Source organism: Podarcis muralis, chromosome 17 (genome assembly GCF_964188315.1).
Source record: "Podarcis muralis chromosome 17, rPodMur119.hap1.1, whole genome shotgun sequence".
In the NCBI taxonomy this organism is placed as follows: domain Eukaryota; kingdom Metazoa; phylum Chordata; class Lepidosauria; order Squamata; family Lacertidae; genus Podarcis; species Podarcis muralis.
The window spans coordinates 3,846,425-3,868,139 of record NC_135671.1 but is presented as its reverse complement, the minus strand read 5'-3'; the positions used below and the strand labels follow the sequence as shown (position 1 = coordinate 3,868,139).

At 47.6% G+C, this 21,715-nt stretch overlaps 1 protein-coding gene across 1 annotated transcript; it reads left to right on the top strand.

Moving 5' to 3' along the window:
• The first annotated feature begins 10,628 nt into the window (after nucleotides 1–10,628).
• LOC114588116 (protein Wnt-4-like) lies at nucleotides 10,629–21,258 on the top strand. The gene is made up of 5 exons (XM_077921588.1): nucleotides 10,629–10,711; nucleotides 11,936–12,174; nucleotides 16,185–16,316; nucleotides 17,181–17,323; nucleotides 18,766–21,258. Exons 1-5 carry the CDS (start codon nucleotides 10,629–10,631, stop codon nucleotides 19,231–19,233), a joined length of 1,065 nt encoding a protein of 354 aa, XP_077777714.1. The 3' UTR covers nucleotides 19,234–21,258.
• The last annotated feature ends 457 nt before the right edge of the window (nucleotides 21,259–21,715 follow it).

Below are 21,715 nucleotides of genomic sequence, written 5' to 3'. Positions count from 1 at the left end.
TGTATTTATCTCCCGCTTGGACTACTGCAATGCGCTACTGCAATGGGGCTACCTTTAAAAGTAACCCGGAAACTACAGCTAATCCAGAATGCGGCAGCTAGACTGGTGACCGGGGGCGGCCGCCGAGACCACATAACACCGATCTTGAAAGACCTACATTGGCTCCCAGTATGTTTCTGAGCACAATTCAAAGTGTTGGTGCTGACCTTTAAAGCCCTAAACGGCCTCAGTCCAGTATATCTGAAGGAGCGTCTCCACCTCCATCGTTCTGCCCGAACACTGATGTCCAGCACCGAGGACCTTCTGGCAGTTCCCTCGCTGCGAGAAGCCAAGTTACAGGGAACCAGGCAGAGGGCCTTCCACAGGTGCCCGCCCTGTGGAACGCCCTCCCATCCGATGTCAAGGAAATAAGCAACTATCCTACTTTTAAAAGACATCTGAAGGCAGCCCTGTTCAGGGAAGTTTTAAATGTGTGACATTTTAATGTATTTTTAATCTTTGTTGGAGGCCGCCCAGAGTGGCTGGGGAAAGCCAGCCAGATGGGTGGGGTACAAATGATAAATTATTATTATTATGAATAGAGCACAAGACACTTAATCTCAGGGTTGTGGGTTCGAGACCCACGTTGGGCAGAAAGATCCTAGGGGGTTGGACTAGATGACCCTTGTGGTGCCTTCCAGTTCTATGATCCTACAAAAATACCTCTATAAACTTCACAACCACCCACAAAACTAACTGCAGGGGTGGGGAACTTGTGGCCCTTCGGATTCTGTTGGACTCTGCAGCCAGCATGGCAAATGACCAGGGCTGATGAGACTTCTGGTTCCCCACCCCAGATTACTGGGTGACCTTGGGCTGGCCAGTGGCGTAGCGTGGGGGGTGCAGGGGGGCCGGCCGCACCGGGCGCAACATCTGGGGTTAGGGCAAATCCACAGGTTAAGGGGCGCAAATCCACGGGTTAGGGGGTGCAAATCCACGGGTTAGGGGGCCCAAATTACTTGCCTTGCCCCGGGTGCTGACAACCCACGCTACGCCACTGGGGCTGGCTACCGTCTCTGAGACTAACCTCCCCTGGGCTCTTGTGAGGATAAAACAGTGTGTATGTGAGCACGTACGCTGCCTTGCACTGTTTGGAAGAGGGGATATTATAAATAAACTGAAGAAGCAAGTCACCTCTACCTGAGGGTCTGGCCTTGCCAAGATTGCCTTATTGGCCACACAATCCATGCACCAAGTTCAAACAGCAAGGACACATGGAGAGATGCTTTTCACGCTGCCCCGTGGGCAGACATTTTGCAGAGAGGCAGTGCACTGGAGAGGGGGCAGAATTAATGAGGAACAGTCCGTACCCAAACCAAAGTAGCCGTGCAGATTTGAAGTTATATAATTGCATCAGATTAGAATGGAACAAAGTGCTGGTGCAGACCGCCACAACATCCTTCCTTCCTTCTCATTTTTAAAATGATTTTATCATCACGGGGTTGCCGTCTGGGCTTGTCTGTGATGACAAAGATGCTTACTTTATTACTTTTTGCTTTAAATATATGTCATCCATTTCTGCAACAAAATTGGTGCTTATTCCTAAGTAAATGTGCTAAGCGTTGGGGCTGCCAAAGCAAACCCCATTTCATTTCTGTCGGTTAGATGGCGCGAAGATTTAAGTGCCTTTAAAGTGAGAAACTGCACATGCTCTGAGTGTCGTGTGCATGCGTGATTATTATCATCACAATCATTAAGTTTTCAAGGAAAGTAATAGTAGAGAATAATAGTAAGGCAATATTATATATGCAATGGATGTATAGAATCAGTGCTTTTATCTGGGGGGGGGGGCGTGCAGGGATATGCATACCCCTAAACATTTTGTGAATCTTTGTACAGTGGTACCTTGGGTTACATACGCATCAGGTTACATACGCTTTGGGTTACAGACTCCGCTAACCCAGAAATAGTACCTCGGGTTAAGAACTTTGCTTCAGGATGAGAACAGAAATTGTGCTCCAGCGGTGCAGCAGCAGCAGGAGGCCCCATTAGCTAAAGTGGTGCTTCAGGTTAAGAACCATTTCAGGTTAAGAATGACCTCCAGAACGAATTAAGTACTTAATCCAAGGTACCACTGTACTTTTGTCCATTTACTGTATTTATTTCCCCCGATTTGAACTATAAAATGATAATTTTCTTGAGTCAAAATGAGAGTACCCCTAAACATTTTTTAAAGCACTGTATAGAACAATAAAAGGTAAAGGGACCCCTGACCATTAGGTCCAGTCGTGACCGACTCTGGGGTTGCGGCGCTCATCTCGCTTTACTGGCCAAGGGAGCCGGCGTACAGCTTCCGGGTCATGTGGCCAGCATGACTAAGCTGCTTCTGGCTCCCCATTACACTAGTGAAATTTGTTTTTCGATCTTTGGATGATTTGGATGGAAAACAACCAAGGAGAGGAGCAATAATATGCCTTAATCTCTGATAATACTGGGAATTGAGCTTCCAGTTAGGTATTGTCCACACCAATTCTTGCGTTCATATCGTTAAGTTGTGGGTGAACATATCAGACGACACAGTGATTCTTCAGACAGCTCTTGTCTATTCACAGGCCAGAACAGAACTGAAGGGTTCAGCCAGCCTGCTTATATAGAGCTCCATTACAACGCAACAGTAACAACTTTCTGTAACTATCCAATCACTGAACGTCACTTTCAATTCCTTATTTGCATATGTGAACCTGAGTGAAAACTATCTACAGTATCCCCCGGTTGGCCCAGGGTGAGAACTTCAGTACATAACACATATCACCCATTATATGCACAGGAGCAGTAGGGCACTTGATTAATGGAGAGGATAGACAGCTTTGTAATTTGTACCAGGAGCTCTCAATCTGTGCTTTAACTTTATAGGGCAGAATATAAACTGAGACAAAAGTAATAGATTTAGTCCCAAAATTCAAAATGCTTCCCAGGGTTTAGATGCTCAGCGTCCTTGAAGACCGTGATCTGGGAAGAGAGGGATGAAGAGACCATTGTAGCAAGACCCCCTCCTGGTCGCCCCTTCCTTGTCCTTTTAGAGGCCTTGGTTTCAAACACATGATAGTCATCAAGGGAGATGCTTTCAGTTAGCCAAGTTCCTTGCAGCGTTGTCACGTCATAACCCTTTATATACTTGCAGAAAGACTCATCCCCGAACTTGTTGGCCCAGCTGCAATGTTCCACGAGATTATTACACTAGCAGAAGTCCTTGCAAAGACTTCCACGACATTAGTTAAAGCCCATCCATAGGGTGGCAGTCAACTAAGCTTTGCTCTGAGAAGACCCACTGAAATCAACAAACAGGACATTAACTTCAGTTTTTCTACTCTGAGTAAAAGTTGGTTAAATATCACTCAAAATGTATATAAATACAAACATTTCTGTCTTATTTTAAATGACACAAGAAAGGGCTTAGTCTGTAATTAAACAGTACAAAGATTTTCATCATTTCTATATCTCTTCTAACAGAAATTGTCTCCTGTGGCGAAATGGGCCGGTGCATCCGGCTGTTAATCCAGAAGGTTGGTGGTTCGAGTCCAGCCAGGGTTGGCTGTAATAATAATAATAATAATAATAATAATAATAATAATAATAATAATAATTTATTATTTGTACCCCGCCCATCTGGCTGGGTTTCCCCAGCCACTCTGGGCGGCTTCCAACAAAGATGAAAGATACACTAAAATGTCACATATTAAAAACTTCCCTGAACAGGGCTGCCTTCAGATGTCTTCTGAATGTCAGGTAGATGTTTATCGCTTTGACATCTGATGGGAGGGCGTTCCACAGAGCAGGCGCCACTACTGAGAAGGCCCTCTGCCTGGTTCCCTGTAACTTGGCCTCTCGCAGTGAGGGAACCGCCAGAAGGCCCTCGGCGCTGGATCTCAGTGTCCGGGCTGAACGATGGGGGTGGAGACGCTCCTTCAGGTATACAGGACCGAGGCCGTTTAGGGCTTTAAAGGTCAGCACCAACACTTTGAATTGTGCTCGGAAACGTACTGGGAAATGGCTGTGTGCAGGATTCCTGCGTTTTAATGGATTGGTGACCCTCGGGATTCCTTCCAACTCTACGATCCTATGATTTCTTCTTGCACCTTATTGTTCCAGTGTAGTATAAGCATAACTTACAGATTTGAAAATAAAGGACCAGCAGCCAAAATAAGGGATTTTCCAGGCACAGGTATGTTCAGCTTCTGAGCCCCTCCGAGCCAAAGGCAGAAAGCCCAGCCAGCAGCCAAACAAAGCCTCAAGCGGTGGTTCCCACAGCGCAGCAACACAGCAAAGGGGATGCAGCAAGGAAAACCACCATCACCTCTCCGCTGGGAAGCGCTGAGCAAAGGCAAGTCCCCAGGCAACGCGGCCGATTTGATCGGCACAAGGCATGCAAGCTCCACCCCCCCAGTCGTTCTTAGACTCCTTATTGGGTGAGCAACGCAGCCAAGCAACACAGTTGGAGCCTCCCTCCTCCCTGGCTGGCAGGGAGGGAGGGAGAGGAGCTGCTTCCTTTGAAACCCGGGAAATTTAAGGGACATCATCAATAAGGGACAGCAGCGGGACACGGCGATAGGATAAGGGAGTTTCCCGCCAAGTAAGGGACGATTGACAGCTATGAGTATAAGCGATCTGTTATTACTATTTTAAAAATCAGGGTTGGCAACCTGTGTCTTTGTGCCTCTAACATGGGGTGGTGGCGAGGGAGAAGGGAAATGTTCGTTGAGGTCCAGCTCCGAGGGCCTTCTGGCTATTCCCTCACTGCAAGAAGCCAAGTTACAGGGAACAAGGCAGAGGGCCTTCTCGGTAGTGGCACCCGCCCTGTGGAACGCCCTCCCATCAGATGTCAAGAAAATAAACAACTATCTGACTTTTAGAAGAGACCTGAAGGCAGCCCTGTTTAGGGAAGTTTTTTAATGTTTGATGTTTTATCATGTTTTTAATATTCTGTTGGGAGCTGCCCAGAGTGGCTGGGGAAACCCAGCCAGATAGGTGGGGTATAAATAATAAATTTTTACTATTATTATTATTATGAACAACACGCAACGGCTGTTTAAAGAGGAGCTCTCCATAAGGACATGTGTACATCCAGGGTCTACAACTGCTTAATCGAACCGTTGCTCAGAGTCTTCACAGCAGGGAAAGCTACCCTGAGGGGGGTCACATTTAGGACTTCCCATAACTGAGATTTATCGGGCATGGGCTGGGAGCTCCTTGTTCCCTTTTGTCTTCCTCTCCGCAGCCTCGGCCTGTAGGACCTTCCTTCTCTGCCCTTGTTTGTCTTTCTCAGTCTCTCTATGTTTCTGTTTCTGCTGACACTGGCTCCTCATTCAGAGGGTGACACCCCAGGGGATATATATGTGTCCCTGCCACCCATAAATCCTGAGGGGATAACAAAGGCCTCCCAGCCAGTGATCTCATCCAATTTCGTTTTAGTGCCTTTGCTTTCGGAGCCGTTTCCCTTTTCTCCCGATCCCTCGTTGCTGGGATCTTTGTTCTTCTGAATTTCAGGCCCTTTTCAAGAAGTGTGGAAGGGGAGAAGCTGGCAGGTGCATGGCTAAAAACAGCCAGAAAAGCTGCCATGGACGCTCACAAGGAAGCAGGAACAGTCAGACACAGGGGTGTTGGCGGCACAGGCGATATAAGGAAGGCGTAGCAATAGTAGTAGTAGGAACAGTAATAATAATTCCACATTTCAAGTGTTCTGAACCCTTAGGAATGTCCCTGTTGAATCAGACCAAGGTGTCCTATAAGGTAAAGGTAAAGAGGACCCCTGACCATTAGGTCCAGTCATGGCCGACTGGGGTTGCGGCGCTCATCTCGCTTTATTGGCCGAGGGAGCCAGCATACAGTTTCCGGGTCATGTGGCCAGCATGACTAAGCCGCTTCTGGTGAACCAGAGCTGCGCACAGAAACGCCGTTTACCTTCCCACCGGAGTGGTACCTATTTATCTACTTGCACTGGCATGCTTTTGAACTGCTACGCCGGAAGCTGTACGCTGGCTCCCTCGGCCAGTAAAGTGAGATGAGCGCCACAACCCCAGAGTCGGCCACGACTGGACCTAATGGTCAGGGGTCCCTTTACCTTTACTTTTACTTCTGATCCCAGCATTTCCACCTAGTTATCGTTTCTACTGGTCCTTGTCAGACCTGCTCTGCATTAATATGTGGCACAATTTCTCAAGCCGTGTTTCTCAAACTTGGGTCCCCACACGTTGTTGGTCTCCCATCATCCTTGACTAGTGGTCCTGCTAGCTAGGGATGTACCCAACATCATCTGGAGACCCAGGTTTGAAAACACTGGAAGAAAGCAGCGACTAAGGGCGCACCCCACTTCCGTGTGTCCTGTGCCTAGAAAGAATGGGTCTGAGCGCTTTTCTTCAGCCCTTTCCTAGGGAAAACCACTCCTTAGCTTTAAATAGGGGCAAACATCAGCTCAGAGGAAACCTGAGGGATATTTGCTCCAATTGAGCACTAAAGATCGGGTTTCCCTGGGGGGGGAAGCGGCGTTGCAAGTGGAAGTCTCCTAGCAGCCAGCATCACATCTTGTGGCAGTGAATTCAATAAGCTAATAATAAAAGTGTGAACAGTGTGAAGAAATTCTTTCTTTTTTCTCAGGCCTGGGCTGGGGCTACTGCCAACACATTTCACACCATTCTAGTATTACGAAGGGCGGGGGGAATATCTCCACATCCCTCATGATTTAAAAAACTCTTACTGGCTCCATTACAACTTCCCTGAAAGGTTGGCTAAGATTTGTCAGAGAAGAGATGCTAGAGAACAGTGGGTTCCCTTAGGCCACTTTGTGGATTCGTTGCTGGGGCAAGTTTTGTACTTCTGGTGTCCCGTTATACCTCTTTAAGAGCTGTGGCTTCCCTCAGAGATTTCTGGGAGTTGTAGTTTGCTAAGGGTGCTGAGAGTTTTTGAGGGCGCCCTTAACAAACTACAGCTCCGAGGATTCTTTGGGAGAATGCCATGCCTCTCAAAGTTTTAATGTACTGAGTGGATGTGACCTACTTAGGCAGCCGCTTCATTGCAGCACTTGCAAAGAAACCACAGCGGCAGAACTCCCACCACAAGTCTTCTAGAACAAAATGTTTCTAAACACACACACACACCCCATCATGTCAGCCAGAAGTGAAGACCTGGCTTTGGGGGATGAAAACATGGCTGCCGGTTAATTTGTGATGTCCCATAATGAGTGGGAGCGACACCCCTCCCCTTCACAACAAGGGAGGCTTCCTCAGAGTCCTGCAAAACCGAGAACCAGCCAAAGTCTGGGAGCTCTGCTAAGGCTGCGATATTAGCCAAGGGGCCCTCTGAATACTTTTGCCTCCTTCCCTGTGAAGTCAAAATTCAGATCTACCTACCTGCTACGTTCTCTCAGCCCCTGAGCCAGTCCAGTCGCTGACCAGCGGAGTCCCATGCTGTGTTGGAGAGCTGCATTTTCTGGTCTAAACTCCTTAGGGAAAACAGCAGGAGTGCCCAAATTACTTCATCTCCTTGCGTGAGCTGGCAGCAGGTAAAACCAGACTCCTGGGGCGTGTTTCGGGGTGTGTCGGGAGCTGCAGATCCAAACATGTTCCTGGGACTAGGCGTTTATGATATCTGGAAATAATAAGAGCACCACCTGCTACAAAAACCGTAGGGAGATAGAACCTCCCAACATTTCGCTGGGGAGAATAGCAGCAGGGCTAGCTAACCTTGTGGCCCTTCCCAGATCTTGCTGGGCCCCCATCAGCCCCAGGCCAGCATGGTCAATGGTCAGAGGGAATGGAAACTGGAGTCTGACAAAACCTAGACTACAACAGCCCCCCGCCCTGGAACAGGTGTCATTGCCTTACGCACACAGATCTTTCCTTTTCCCTACACACAGGCCAACTACGCATTGCTGAAAGGAAGGCTCTCGCCCGCAGGTGTACACTGGTATTTCTTTATTATTATTTATTAAATTTGTATACCGCCCTTGATCTGAAGATCTCAGGGTGATTCACAGCATAAAAACACAAGATAAAAACACAAAATACACAATAAAAACAAGAACAAACCAAACCCATAACCCTCCTTCCCACAAAAGGACATCAGCCAAAGGCCTGGTCGAAGAGGAACGTTTTTGCCAGGCGCTTAAAGATGTATGATGAGGGCGCCAAGCGAGCCTCCATGGAGAGAGCATTCTGAAACAGGCTGTCCTGTAATAGCATACCCTCCAACATCCCATGCGTTTTTTGGTCCAGAGCTCTTGCGGGAGCCAGCTGACTGGACTGAAAAACCGGATGTTCCGGGATCCAACGGCATATATCAGGGATGTCCAACTGGTTGACCACAATAGACCGGTCGACAGGTAGTGGTTGATCGTGGTCTCTATTTCCTCCACAGGTTGGTGGGGGAGAGAAGATCCGGCCCCGCCTCCTCCCCCATTCTTCACTCACACACAATCGCCAAAGTGGCAGATGGAGTTATCACTGTGATCTTTTGGTGAGCGACTTTCCCCCCTAAAAATTCTCCCCAGTTTGACTTGCCTCCCCCCAAAAAGATCAACAATTTCGACCTGCCCCCCTAAAAAAAGGTCAACAACTTTGGTTCCTCCCCCCCCCCCAATGGGTAGATCACTGCCAGCTTTTTATTCTGGGAGTAGATCACAGTCTCTTGGGAGTTGGACGTCCCTGGCTTATATAATTCCAGGATGTCCTGTTGAAAACAGGACGGTTGATGGATATGTAATAGGATGTGTGCGCGTTGCTACATACAGTACGTAAAGGACTCATGGCATAGGCCCATGATGCCGATTTGCATGTGCAGATTCATATGTATAGGTACCTCCGGGAAGTTAGGAGAGATGGGTGATTGGAATTTGGTTTTATTTCGCTTTCCCCTTTTTTACATTGTTCTTGTAACTTCTTGTAGTTGCTAGAAGTAAGATAGCTTGCCTTGACACAGGCCTCAGCTGCACTATACATCTAAAGCAGTATCACACCTCTTTAAACACTCATGGCTTCCCCCAAAGAATCCTGGGAACTGTAGTTTTTTAAGTCTGCTAGGAGAGTGGTTAAGGTAACGGTAAAGGGACCCCTGACTATTAGGTCCAGTCATGACCGACTCTGGGGTTGCGGCACTCATCTCGCTTTATTGGCCGAGGGAGCTGGCGTATAGCTTCTGGGTCATGTGGCCAGCATGACTAAACCGCTTCTGGAGAACCAGAGCAGCACACAGAAATGCCATTTACCTTCCCGCCAGAGTGGTACCTATTTATCTACTTGCACTTTGACATACTTTCGAGCTGCTAGGTTGGCAGGAGCAGGGACCGAGCAACGGGAGCTCACCCCATCGTGGGGATTCGAACCGCCGACCTTCTGATCGGCAAGTCCTAGGCTCTGTGGTTTAACCCAAAGCGCCACCCGCATCGTTAGAAGACCACTATTCCCCTCACAGGGGTACAGTTCTCAGAGTCCCCCGGGAAGATGGATTAAAGAATTGTAGCTCTTAAGGAAACAGGGGCCTCCTGACAACTCTCTGCACCTTTCACAAACCACATTTCCCAGGATTCTTTGGGAGGAGCCATGACAGTTTAAAGTGGTATCATACTGCTTTAGACGTATAGTGCAGATGGGGGCCAAAGTAAAACCTCCTCATTTTAAAATGAGCCTCGCTCTCAACTATTGTATCGGGGATGAGGAGGCTCTCTTGCCTCTCACACATTCAGCGACGGCGTTGTGAAGGCACAATCAGTCAAATCCACAAGCAGAAAACAATAAGTTTTGTCACCCGTATCATGTGCTGGGGTGGCGTGTGGTGGGTGAGGGAGAAGGGAGCATGCACTATCTTTAAAAGGCAGGTAATATCTGCCTTGTCTCCTGCGAGTGTCTTCTTGCAACTGACAATACAAGGGTTCAGCTTCCCTCAAATTCCTCAGAAGGACAGCAGCGATTTCTGAAGGGAATTGATTTCTGTCACGATTCTCCCTACCCAGTTTAAAGAGTTTAAATTCTGCCCAGTTTCCATAGACATCCCAGTCTTTGACTAGGAGGAAAGCAAATTGACCCAGTGCGAAATAAGCTCTTCCCATAAACTAGGGTCGGCTTTGGTTGAAGTGTCACCGTTTGTCTCCCACACAGCTGCCTCTGTGTCCGAAGTTTTAGGAGGGGCTGCAAAATCACCAGCAGGGAAAGAGAGAAAGGGCCTGGCGAGCAGCAGGCAGAGCTGTCTGTGTTTGCTGTCACCATGAGGGCCGTAGGATAGAACGGAGGCATCTCCACATCTGCAAGGGAGCCAAGCCGGACAGCCAAGTCTCTCGCCAGCCCAGGCTCCCCTCTGCTCTCCCTTCCTGAGAACCAGCACTGGGGTCTTGCTTGAGAGCTTAATCGGACTGGTGGGTTGAAGGAGGAAGAGCTGGGCAGCTGAGCCAAGCGGAGAGAAGGATTGTGATCCTGAGCGACAACCATCTAATGCCAGCAGGATTTTGAAGTGCCGAGGAGCTCAGTTGAGTTGGGAACTCTGCCCTGTAATGATCTTGCATGGTTTGTGGCATGAAGCTCTGGGGTTGAAGAAGGAAGAGTTTGCGAGAAAATATAAAACCTCCATCCTCAGAGTGGGCTTAAGAGAACCCACTTAAAAAATTCATGGCGTTGTGGTCCAGATATGGGAATCAGTGGGAGAACCGATCAGAGCTGCTGGATGAGAACCCTGCAATGAATGCCTCTCAGTAAGTGAGATGTCAGCGTGGATGAACAGGAGCAGCTAACATGGTTTCCAAGTGGGCCGGAGTATCTGCTTTCTGCCCAGCTGCCAGACTGCTTTTGGAGTAAGCCTTCAGCAGAATTGGGGAAGGAAGGCAAAGAAGAGGGAGAGTTAATTATCTGGCAAAATAGCAAGATGGAAAGTGTCTACCTGTGCTCAGTGCTGGCTTTGGTGCATCATGCCCTCGCTGTGACTTGGCTGTAAGTAAACCCTAGAATCACAGAATGGCAGAGTAGGAAGGGATCCTGGGGTCATCTAGACCAACCCCCTGCGATGCAGAAGTCTTTTGCTCAATGTGGGACTCAGTCCTGAGATTAAGAGCCTTGTGCTCTTGCTGACTGAGCTACTCGGCTTGCCACTTGCCAAAACTTCGGAAAGGGAGGAAGGGGTGGGGTTGGTGGACGATACTTCCTGTGGGATGAATTCAGAGGAAAGTGAGAGGGACACGCTCCAAAGGAGAACTGCAGTCAGAGGGCTTGAGGTGGATGACTTCACTTTGCTTCAACTACAGTGGTACCTCTGGTTACAAACTTAATTCGTTCCGGAGGTCCGTTCTTAACCTGAAACCGTTCTTAACCTGAGGTACCACTTTAGGTAATAGGGCCTCCCGCTACCACCATCGCGGATTTCTGTTCTCATCCTGAGGTAAAGTTCTCAACCCGAGGTACTACTTCCCAGTTAGCGGAGTCTGTAACCCAAAGTGTTTGTAACCCAATGTGTTTGTAACCTAAGGTACCACTGTATTCTGTTGAATAGTGTTAAGTTGTGGGTGGTGTTAAGTTGTGGGTGTTAAGTTGTGGGTGAACATATCAGACGACACAGCGATTCTTCAAACAGCTCTTGTTTATTCACAGGCCAGAACAGAACTGAACTGAAGGGTTCAGTCAGCCTGCTTATATAGAGCTCCACTAGAACATAACTGTAACAACTTTCTGTAACTATCCAATCCCTGAACGTCACTTTCGATCCCTTATTTGCATATGTTGGCCTGAGTAAAAAACTATCTACAGTATCCCCCTGCTGGCCCAGGGTGAGAACTTCAGTACATAACAGGGGGAATCGCTCAGGAATGCAGAAAAATGCAGCTGGGTCATAATGACATGGGCGAGGGGACTGATTCCCCTTTCCCAAAACTGTTTAACAATCTTGTCTCAAATGCTTCCCCTTCCCCACCCTCCCTTTTGCATAGATACCTGGCCAAACAGCCCTCCCTCCGAGGGCTTGTGAGGGACCCCAGCGCCTGCGAAAGCTTGAAGGGTTTGTCGCAGGAGCAAGTGAGGATATGCCACCGCCAAGCGGAAGCCATGGACTCGGTAAAGCATGGCGCTGAGGTGGCCCTCAAAGAGTGCCAGCACCAGTTTCGCAACCGCCCCTGGAACTGCTCCACCCTGCAGGGGCTGCAGGTTTTCGGGAAAGTTATTCTGCAAGGTCAGACTTCATTAATAACATGACTAGGGCATACCAGTCAGTCAGTCAGTCAGTCAGTCAGTCAGTCAGTCAATTAATTAATTAATTAATTAATTAATTAATTAATACACTTGTATTCCTTCTTTCCTCCAAGGAGCTCTAGATGGGGCACACTGTTCTCCCTGCCCCTCCATTTTTTCCTCACAGCAACCCCAGGAATAAGGTTAGGTTGAGAGACTTCGCAAGCACCATACATTTAAAGCACATGTAGGTAAAGGGACCCCTGGCCATTAGGTCCAGTTGTGGCCAGCTTTGGGGTTGCGGTGCTCATCTCGCTTTATTGGCCAAGGGAGCCAGCATATAGCTTCCGGGTCATGTGGCCAGCAGGACTAAGCCGCTTCTGGCGAACCAGAGCAGTGCACAGAAACACCGTTTACCTTCCCGCCAGAGCAGTACCTATTTATCTACTTGCACTGGTGTGCTTTGAAACTGCTAGGTTGGCAGGAGTTAAAGCGCATGACTTCCCCCCAAAGAATTCTGGGAACTGTGGTTGGTTAAGGAAGCTGAGAATTGTGACTCTGTGAGGGGTTAAACTACAGTGCCCAGGATTCTTTGAGGGATGCCATGTGATTTAAATATACGGTGTGTACGCATCTCCACTGGCCCAAGGTCACACGGCACACTTCATGAATGCATGGGGATTTGAACTCTGATCTAGTTCTAGTCCAACACTCTAACCACTACACCACTCCCATCTAAACCCCATATTCTTAGTATCAGCTTGGGTTCTTATGTTGTTGTTTAGTCGTTTAGTCGTGTCCGACTCTTCGTGACCCCATGGACCAGAGCACGCCAGGCACTCCTGTCTTCCACTGCCTCCCGCAGTTTGGTCAAACTCATGTTCGTAGCTTCGAGAACACTGTCCAACCATCTCGTCCTCTGTTGTCCCCTTCTCCTTGATATTTCCCAACATCAGGGTCTTTTCCAGGGAGTCTTCTCTTCTCTTGAGGTGGCCAAAGTATTGGAGCCTCAGCTTCAGGATCTGTCCTTCCAGTGAGCACTCAGGGCTGATTTCCTTCAGAATGGAGAGGTTTGATCTTCTTGCAGTCCATGGGACTCTCAAGAGTCTCCTCCAGGACGAGAATTCAAAAGCATCCATTCTTCGGCGATCAGCCTTCTTTATGGTCCAGCTCTCACGTGCATTTGAACTGGGTTCTTATAGTAACAGCAAATGGAACCCTAACCCAATATAGAATCTAAACTAAATTGGCATACCTCGGTTGTCAAACCTAACCCGTTCTGGAAGACCGTTCGACTTCCAAAACATTTGACAACTGAGGCGCAAAGGGCGGTCAGCAAAGTCACTGGAGAAAATTGCAAAAAAGTGCAGCGGAAGCTGTTTGACTTCCAAGGCACATTCGAAAACGGAAGCATTTATTTCTGGGTTTTCAGTGTTTGAAAACTGAAACGTTTGGCTTCTGAGATGCTTGAATACCGAGGTACCACTGTACTACAGCAGGACTCCAGAGTTTCATATTTCTGGTAAGGGAACCTGGTTGTTATGCTGTTATGCAGTACTTAATATAAGGAACTTGGTTCATATGGTGCCTGCCCAGCGTTCTACAGCAGCCAGACTAAGCCATATAACTAGAGCAGGAGCAAAGAGAAATGATGAGGGAAAAGCTTCGTGCAGATGTTTCCTCAGCATTCCTCCAAAAAGGCCTCGCTGAGAAGGGAGATCTTGCAAGTAAGATGGGTGACTCCTGGCTTGAGAGCAGTACATGTGAAAAGGATCTAGGAGTCTTGGTTGACCACAAACTTGACATGAGCCAACAGTGTGACGCGGCAGCTAAAAAAGCCAATGCAATTCTGGGCTGCATCAATAGGAGTATAGCATCTAGATCAAGGGAAGTAATAGTGCCACTGTATTCTGCTCTGGTCAGACCTCACCTGGAGTACTGTGTCCAGTTCTGGGCACCACAGTTCAAGAAGGACACTGACAAACTGGAACGTGTCCAGAGGAGGGCAACCAAAATGGTCAAAGGCCTGGAAACGATGCCTTATGAGAAACGGCTAAGGGAGCTGGGCATGTTTAGCCTGGAGAAGAGGAGGTTAAGGGGTGATATGATAGCCATGTTCAAATATATAAAAGGATGTCATATAGAGGAGGGAGAAAGGTTGTTTTCTGCTGCTCCAGAGAAGCGGACACGGAGCAATGGATCCAAACTACAAGAAAGAAGATTCCACCTAAACATTAGGAAGAACTTCCTGACAGTAAGAGCTGTTCGACAGTGGAATTTGCTGCCAAGGAGTGTGGTGGAGTCTCCTTCTTTGGAGGTCTTTAAGCAGAGGCTTGACAACCATATGTCAGGAGTGCTCTGATGGTGTTTCCTGCTTGGCAGGGGGTTGGACTCGATGGCCCTTGTGGTCTATTCCAACTCTATCATTCTATGATTCTATAAGAGGTCTTGGAGTAAACACTAGCAAAATCTTTCTGTCATGGATGTCATCTTTCTGCTTGGATTCCTCAACTACCCCTGAATTTAGACTGCTACTGTTTATTCAGTGGCTCTGTGATGCTCTTGTGTCTTGACAGTGAAGAAAGGGTGGATGAAATTTGGGGCGAGGATTCCACCCAAAAGACACCAGTGAAATACCTATTTAAGATAAGGTTTCATACTGCAAAGGCCTTCTGGGTGTGGGTATATAAGAATGAACATTGCATGCACACACAAATCCATACCTTCCAACATTTATCCAATGAAAAATAGGGATGTGCCATTCCACAATGATCATTTTACTATTTATACCCCACACATTTTACTGGGTTGCCCCAGCCATTCTGGGCAGCTTCCAATGTATATAAAAACACAATGTATATAAGAAACACAGGAACCACCCAATCTAGCTCCAGGTGGGAGTGAATCAGTGACCTGACTGGCCTGCAGGAGCAGCCAATCAGGCTTCTGAAGGAGGTGAATCCACAACCTGATTGGCTTACAGGAGCAGCCCGGAATTAGCCAATCATGTGGGGCCCATTGTGTAAATAATGTATATATAGCTAGATGTTTTGGGGAAAGTTTCATTCATTGCTACTAAGAGCATGAAATTCACACTCAACTCCGAGTATATTTCATAGAGCTTGGCTGCAGGACAAGGCACCATCCAACCATCTTAGAGATGCCACTGGATTTGTGTAGGGCTTACTGCTTGGGATTTTCTTCTCCCAAAGATATCCCACAAGGCAGCGGAGCTTTAGGACTAGAGTTTTCCTTCTCCTAGATGGGCTACGTTTCCCAGGTTGACAAGCCCCACCTGCCCCTCACTTCCCTCTACCCCCCAAGTGCAGTGTTTGGCTCCCCACCCCCAAATAAATGGCAACCATTCACCTAGACTGGAGACAATAAAGGGTGCACTCTATATACAAAGGGGTACATGGACGTACACACACATTCTCATACATCCAGAGGCCTTCCTAGGCACTGCAAAGACTCAGGGTTGAAGCCCCACAACACAAATTTGTCTAGGCTAATTTATTTGTAGAGATGCCTCTTGGAAATTAAGGGTGGGGTAGCCGATCGAAAGGTCGGCGGTTCGAATCCCCATGGTGGGGTGCGCTCCCGTTGCTCAGTCCCAGCGCCTGCCAACCTAGCAGTTCGAAAGCACCCCCAGGTGCAAGTAGATAAATAGGGACCGCTTACTGGAGGGAAGGTAAACGGCGTTTCCGTGTGCTGCGCTGGCTCGCCAGATGCAGCTTTGTCACGCTGGCCACGTGACCCGGAAGTGTCTCTGGACAGCGCTGGCCCTCGGCCTCTTGAGTGAGATGGGCGCACAACCCTAGAGTCTGTCAAGACTGGCCCGTACGGGCAGGGGTACCTTTACAATTTTATCACCAGCCCTCTGCTTTGCAGTGCCCCCTCCCATTTGCAAAGTCAGCAGTCAAAAAATGCTTTAAGAAAGGGATAGGGCCTGGGGCTTGCGCCGTCTAAGCCATCTCATCAGCCCTTCTGCTAATACATTCTTTTCTGCAGGCACTCGGGAATTGGCCTTTGTTCACGCTGTCTCTTCAGCCGGGATCGCATTTGCTGTGACCCGAGCCTGTAGCCGCGGCGAACTGGAAAAGTGTGGGTGTGATCGCAAGGTCAGAGGAGTCAGCCCTGAAGGTAAGGAGAAATACAGCCGGCATGAACTGGTAATCATGCCCCGGTCTAAGGAGGAGAGCGTGAGTAATATGAGCAAGGGGAAATGTCAGTTTCAGAATGGAACCACTCTGGTGTTCCTAGCTATGTGGAAGAGTAAGGGAAGAGCAATTAGCTTTGACTGGAAGAATAAAGGGAGAGGCTCCTATCTGGCCAAAATCTGATTTTGTTCTTGTCCTTAGGAGGAGGAGCTGCTGTGATTCATTTCTGCAGAAGCACAGAAAAAAACACATTACATGCCTCATAAGAATCTGCTTTTTATTTGGTTTTAAGGAAGTTGCTTGGACTTCTAGTTGCAAAAAAAATAGGACTGGGACTGTGTGTGTATATAAGGCCTCCTAGATTGAACCTCAGAAGGCCATGGGGTTGTCGGACAACTCTTTTAGTGGTTAGAGGCTAAGACTTTGGTATCCTTCTTTCCATTCTCCTCTACAGTCATACCTTGGAAGTCGAACAGAATCTGTTCTGGAAGTCTGTTCGACTTCCAAAACGTTTGAAAACCAAAGCACGGCTTCTGATTGGCTGCAGGAAGCCCTATCGGACGTTTGGCTTCCAAAAATAGTTTGCAAACGGGAACACTCACTTCTGGGTTTGTGGCGTTCGGGAGCCAAAACGTTTGAGAAGTAAGCTGTTCAAAAACCAAGGTACAACTGTACTAGGAAAAAATTGGAACAAATACATTTTGGAAAATAAAATTTTAAAGCCCCTCCAAATTTGTCTGACTTGTGCATGTTGCAGAATTCAGGTGCTCTGGTTGTGGAATGTTGAACGTGCATTTTAGTACTGACTGTACAGAACTCTGTTCTCTCTTCTTCCCCAACCCAACAGGGTTCCAGTGGTCAGGCTGCTCTGACAACTTGTCCTATGGCATTGCCTTCTCCCAGGCCTTTGTGGACACCACGGAGCGGAACCGTGGCGCTTCCTCCAGCAGAGTACTAATGAACTTGCACAACAATGAAGCAGGCAGAAAGGTAAGTCTCATGATGGGGCTCATCCATGCTGCTGTTTCAGGTGGGTCGGGAGCTGCCTGTCACATTCTCTCCAACATTTCTCCAATGAATTAGTGATGTCCTTATAATAATAATATTTCTGCCCCGCCCATCTGACTGTGTTGCCTCAACCACTCTGGGCGGCTTCCAACATATATAAAAACACAATAAAACATTAAACATTTAAAAAAATCCTTCCCCATACAGGGCTACCTTCAGATGTCCTCTAAAGGTTGTATCTTATCTCCTTGGTTTGGGGGTCGCATAACTCCAGACCCTCCAACATGAAAATAGGGATGTCCTAAGGAAAAGCAGGACATTCTGGGATCAAATCAGAAACCAGAGTGGCTTCTGTAAACCTGAGACTGTCCCTGGAAAATAGGGACTCTTGGAGAGTCTGGAATCCACCCTGCAGCCTGCAGCCAATCAGAGCTTCCTGCAGCCAATCAAAAGCCGTTCTTTGGTTTCCAAACGTTTTGGAAGTTGAATGGACTTCCGGAATGGATTCCATTTGGCTTCTGAGGTACGACTGTACTTTAAAAGTAAACTGACTTCACCTTTAAAAAACCAACAATATCGGACAGCTGCAGGCACATAGCAGACGGCCTTTCTGACTTCCTGCACTTAAAGGAAAGTGCAGCTGAGTACATCAAGAGGTTTCAAGGAAGTGCAGGCACCTAGGAAGGCTGCAGAATGCACGCCACCAGAGAACCTCTTTATAAAAAGACAGAGCATTTGCAAAACCCTTTGGCCACATCAAAAGTTAAGTAAATGCAACAATAACCTCCCTCCTTATCCAAGAAAACTTCACCAAAGTTTTCCTTCTCTTTTGATAGTTTTCAAATGCAGTTTCTTTCCATGCTGATGGTGAGTGTTTGGGGGGGGGGGTGAACAGACAACATTTCCAGCACATGCGGGTTCGCTTCATGCAGATGACAGATGGCTCTAGCTCCTGGCGCTTCTGCTACACTGAAATATGCTCAGAGTCGAGAGTGGATTTCATGCTCTTTATTCAGCTCATAGTGGTGAGGAGGAATGAAAGTTCCCCCAAAGTATCTGCTTTATATACATTATTTACACAATGGGCTGCACGTGATTGGCTAATTCCGGGATTCTCCTGTAGGCCAATCAGGTTGCGGATTCACTTCCATCAGGAGTGGGATTGGGTGGCTCCTACAGACCAATCATACTGCTGCATTGTTCTAGGACCAATCAGACTGTTGCATTCTGAATCCTATTGTTCTAGGACCAATCAGACTGCTGCATTCTGAATCCTATTGTTCTAGGACCAATCAGATTACTGCATTTTGGATCCTATTTTTCTAGGACCAATCAGACTGCTGCATTTTGGATCCTATTCAACTCAGTACATAACATACACAAAACTTGAAGGTGCCCCAGGAATCTTTGCTTCTGTTTTCTAGGCCATCCTGTCCCACATGAAGGTGGAATGCAAGTGTCACGGGGTGTCGGGGTCCTGTGAGATCCGCACGTGCTGGAAGGTCATGCCCCCGTTTCACCAAGTGGGCAACCTCCTGAAGGAGAAATTCGAAAGCGCCACGGAAGTGCACCTGAAGCGCGTGGGATCCCGAAAGCTGCTGGTGCCCAAGAGCTCCCGCTTTAAGCCCTACGCTACTCACGACTTGGTCTACTTGGTGGCCAGCCCAGATTTCTGTAACTGGGACCCCCACGGAGGGATCTTTGGCACCACGGGACGTCAGTGCAACAGGACTTCCCCCGCTGTGGACGGCTGTGAGCTGCTTTGCTGTGGCCGCGGCTTTCGCACGACTCAAGCCGAGGTGGTGGAAAGATGTAGCTGCAAATTCCGCTGGTGCTGCTCAGTGAAGTGCAGGCAATGCCGGCATCTGGTGGAAGTTCACCGCTGCCGCTAGGAGGGTAGGTGGGAAGAGGAAGGGGCCGCTTGCCAAGGAAACAGAAACTCTGGCTAGGGACTCTTTCGTCCATCAAAGGGGCAGAAGCCAAGTGAGTCACAGGGCGACAGGCTCCGTTGCCAAGAGCTGGGTGTGAGCGCTTGGGAGGGACACGTTTCAGGAGCGTACCCGCCATGACAACGTCTTTTTGGCAGAGGCTGCAGCAATCCAAATGGTTCACTTTGTTCTGCTTTTCTTGGGACACTCTGTTTTTTGGGCACAGGGCATGCAGCCAGCTAATTTCCTTGCAGAGTAGAAATAAAATGACTTTGCTAAAGAAGTCTGTGTGCTTTTGTGGGTGCGTATAGTCTGGGCCGGACTATATTTTGGAAAAAAATAATAAATGAATTCCTGTGCGCGACGGGGTGAGCTCCCGTTGCTCGGTCCCTGCTCCTGCCAACCTAGCAGTTCGAAAGCACGTCAAAGTGCAAGTAGATAAATAGGTACCACTCCAGCGGGAAGGTAAACGGCGTTTCCGTGTGCTGCTCTGGTTCGCCAGAAGCGGCTTAGTCATGCTGGCCACATGACCCGGAAGCTGTACGCCGGCTCCCTCGGCCAGTAAAGCGAGATGAGCGCTGCAACCCCAGATTTGGCCACGACTGGACCTAACGGTCAGGGGTCCCTTTACCTTTACCTGTGCCCCACAAGAGACGCGAACCCGGTTCCCCAGATTACGAGTCTACTGCTCTTAACCACTACACCACATTGGCTTACTTTTAAAATAGGCTTCCCCTTCCCATTTATAGTGGTTTCCTCCAGTGCTATTTTTCTGGAAAAAGCTGGCAGAATTCACCATGAACGCCTCTGTTGCTCTCTTATAATGGCAATGGCACCCACCTGAGAGGTGCCAGAACTGAGGTCCGGTGAGCTCTGGCTGAAAAGAATAATCCCTGGTTTTTCCTCCATGCTTGCGCCACAATAAACAGATGTGTTCCTTAGGGATTTGAACACAGATCGCCATTCTCCTTCTCCCAGTCTTCAAAAGGACTGTCCATCCATATTTTTCATTTTAAAAAATGCAACTTGACTAGTCATTTGAAAATATAATTGTTTTATTCATTAAAGGGAAACCTGTTTCTTCCTTCCTTCTTTTTTATATTTTGGTTTATTGATTCCAAAAAGAAAACAAACAGTCAATGAAAACACTTTAACATCTTACAAAAAGATATAATAGTTTCATAATACATATCTTCTATGGAGACTTCCCATCACCCCCTCATGGTTCCTTAGTCCTTTTTGGTTTGTTGCACTTATCTTTATCACTAATAATACATCTTAGTTCTATGGTTTCCTACTTTCCTACAGAAGTCACTCCAGGCCTGCCAACGAGTTCAAATTTTTGCAGTGCTCCCTGAAATACTTTCTATAAGTGTCCCATTCCCTCATAAATGTTTGTTCAGTCCAGTCCCTTAATTTTTCTGCCATTTTTGCTAATTCTGCAAACTCTTAACAGTTTTGATTGCCACTCCAGTTTAGTCGGTGTTACATCTCCTTTCTAGTTTCTAGCTATTATAATTTTTGCTGCCAGAAATATCTTCCTCACCTTTTTTGGTATATCCATGTCTATTATGCCTAAAAGGAAGGCTTCGGAATTTTTTTTTGCAAAGGTAATCTTGAATATATTTTTGAGTTCGTTGTAAACTGTTTCCCAAAATTCCTTTACTTTTCTACAGTTCCGCCACATATGTAGCATTGTGCCCTCTGCCTCGGCACATCTCCAACATCATTTTGAGGTGTTCCTATACATTTTTGCTAGTTTTGAAGGCGTTAAATACCACCTATATAGCATCTTCATAAAATTCTCTCTCAGCATGTAGCACGTGGTAAACCTTAGGTCTTCCTTCCATAATCTTTCCCAAAACTCCATTGGGATATTATATCCAAAGTCTTGGGCCCATTCGACCATCACAGATTTTACCTCCTCCTCCTTGACCTCAAGGAGAAGTTTATACTGATTGTATTCTGGTTTTAATCTGATTTTAATCTGTATTTAAATTGATTGTTTGCTTTTATGTTTTTATGTATTATACATTTTGATGTTAGCCGACCTGAGCCCGGTTTTGGCCGGGGAGGGTGGGATATAAATACATTTATTATTATTATTATACATTTTAGAGAGAGTTTTCTCTTTTGATTGCCTACTCTCTTTCTCTTTTTCTAATCTAGATGGTTCTGTAGCACAGTGTTTCCCAACCGGTGTTCCGCGGCACACTAGTGTGCCGCGAGACGTTGCCTGGTGTGCCGCGGGAAAAATTAAAAAATTCGAAAGATATCCGGAGAGGCGGCCTTCAGGCGAGTTTTAATTTTAATTTTCCTTCTCCCACTTAATGCCCCACGCTCGCCCGAGCAGCTTGCAGTCCTCGGTAACCACGGCGACCCGAGGGAGGGGAGGGAACAGGGAAGTCGAGGGCGGTGGCGAGCCGCGATGATGTCAGTGGGCCGC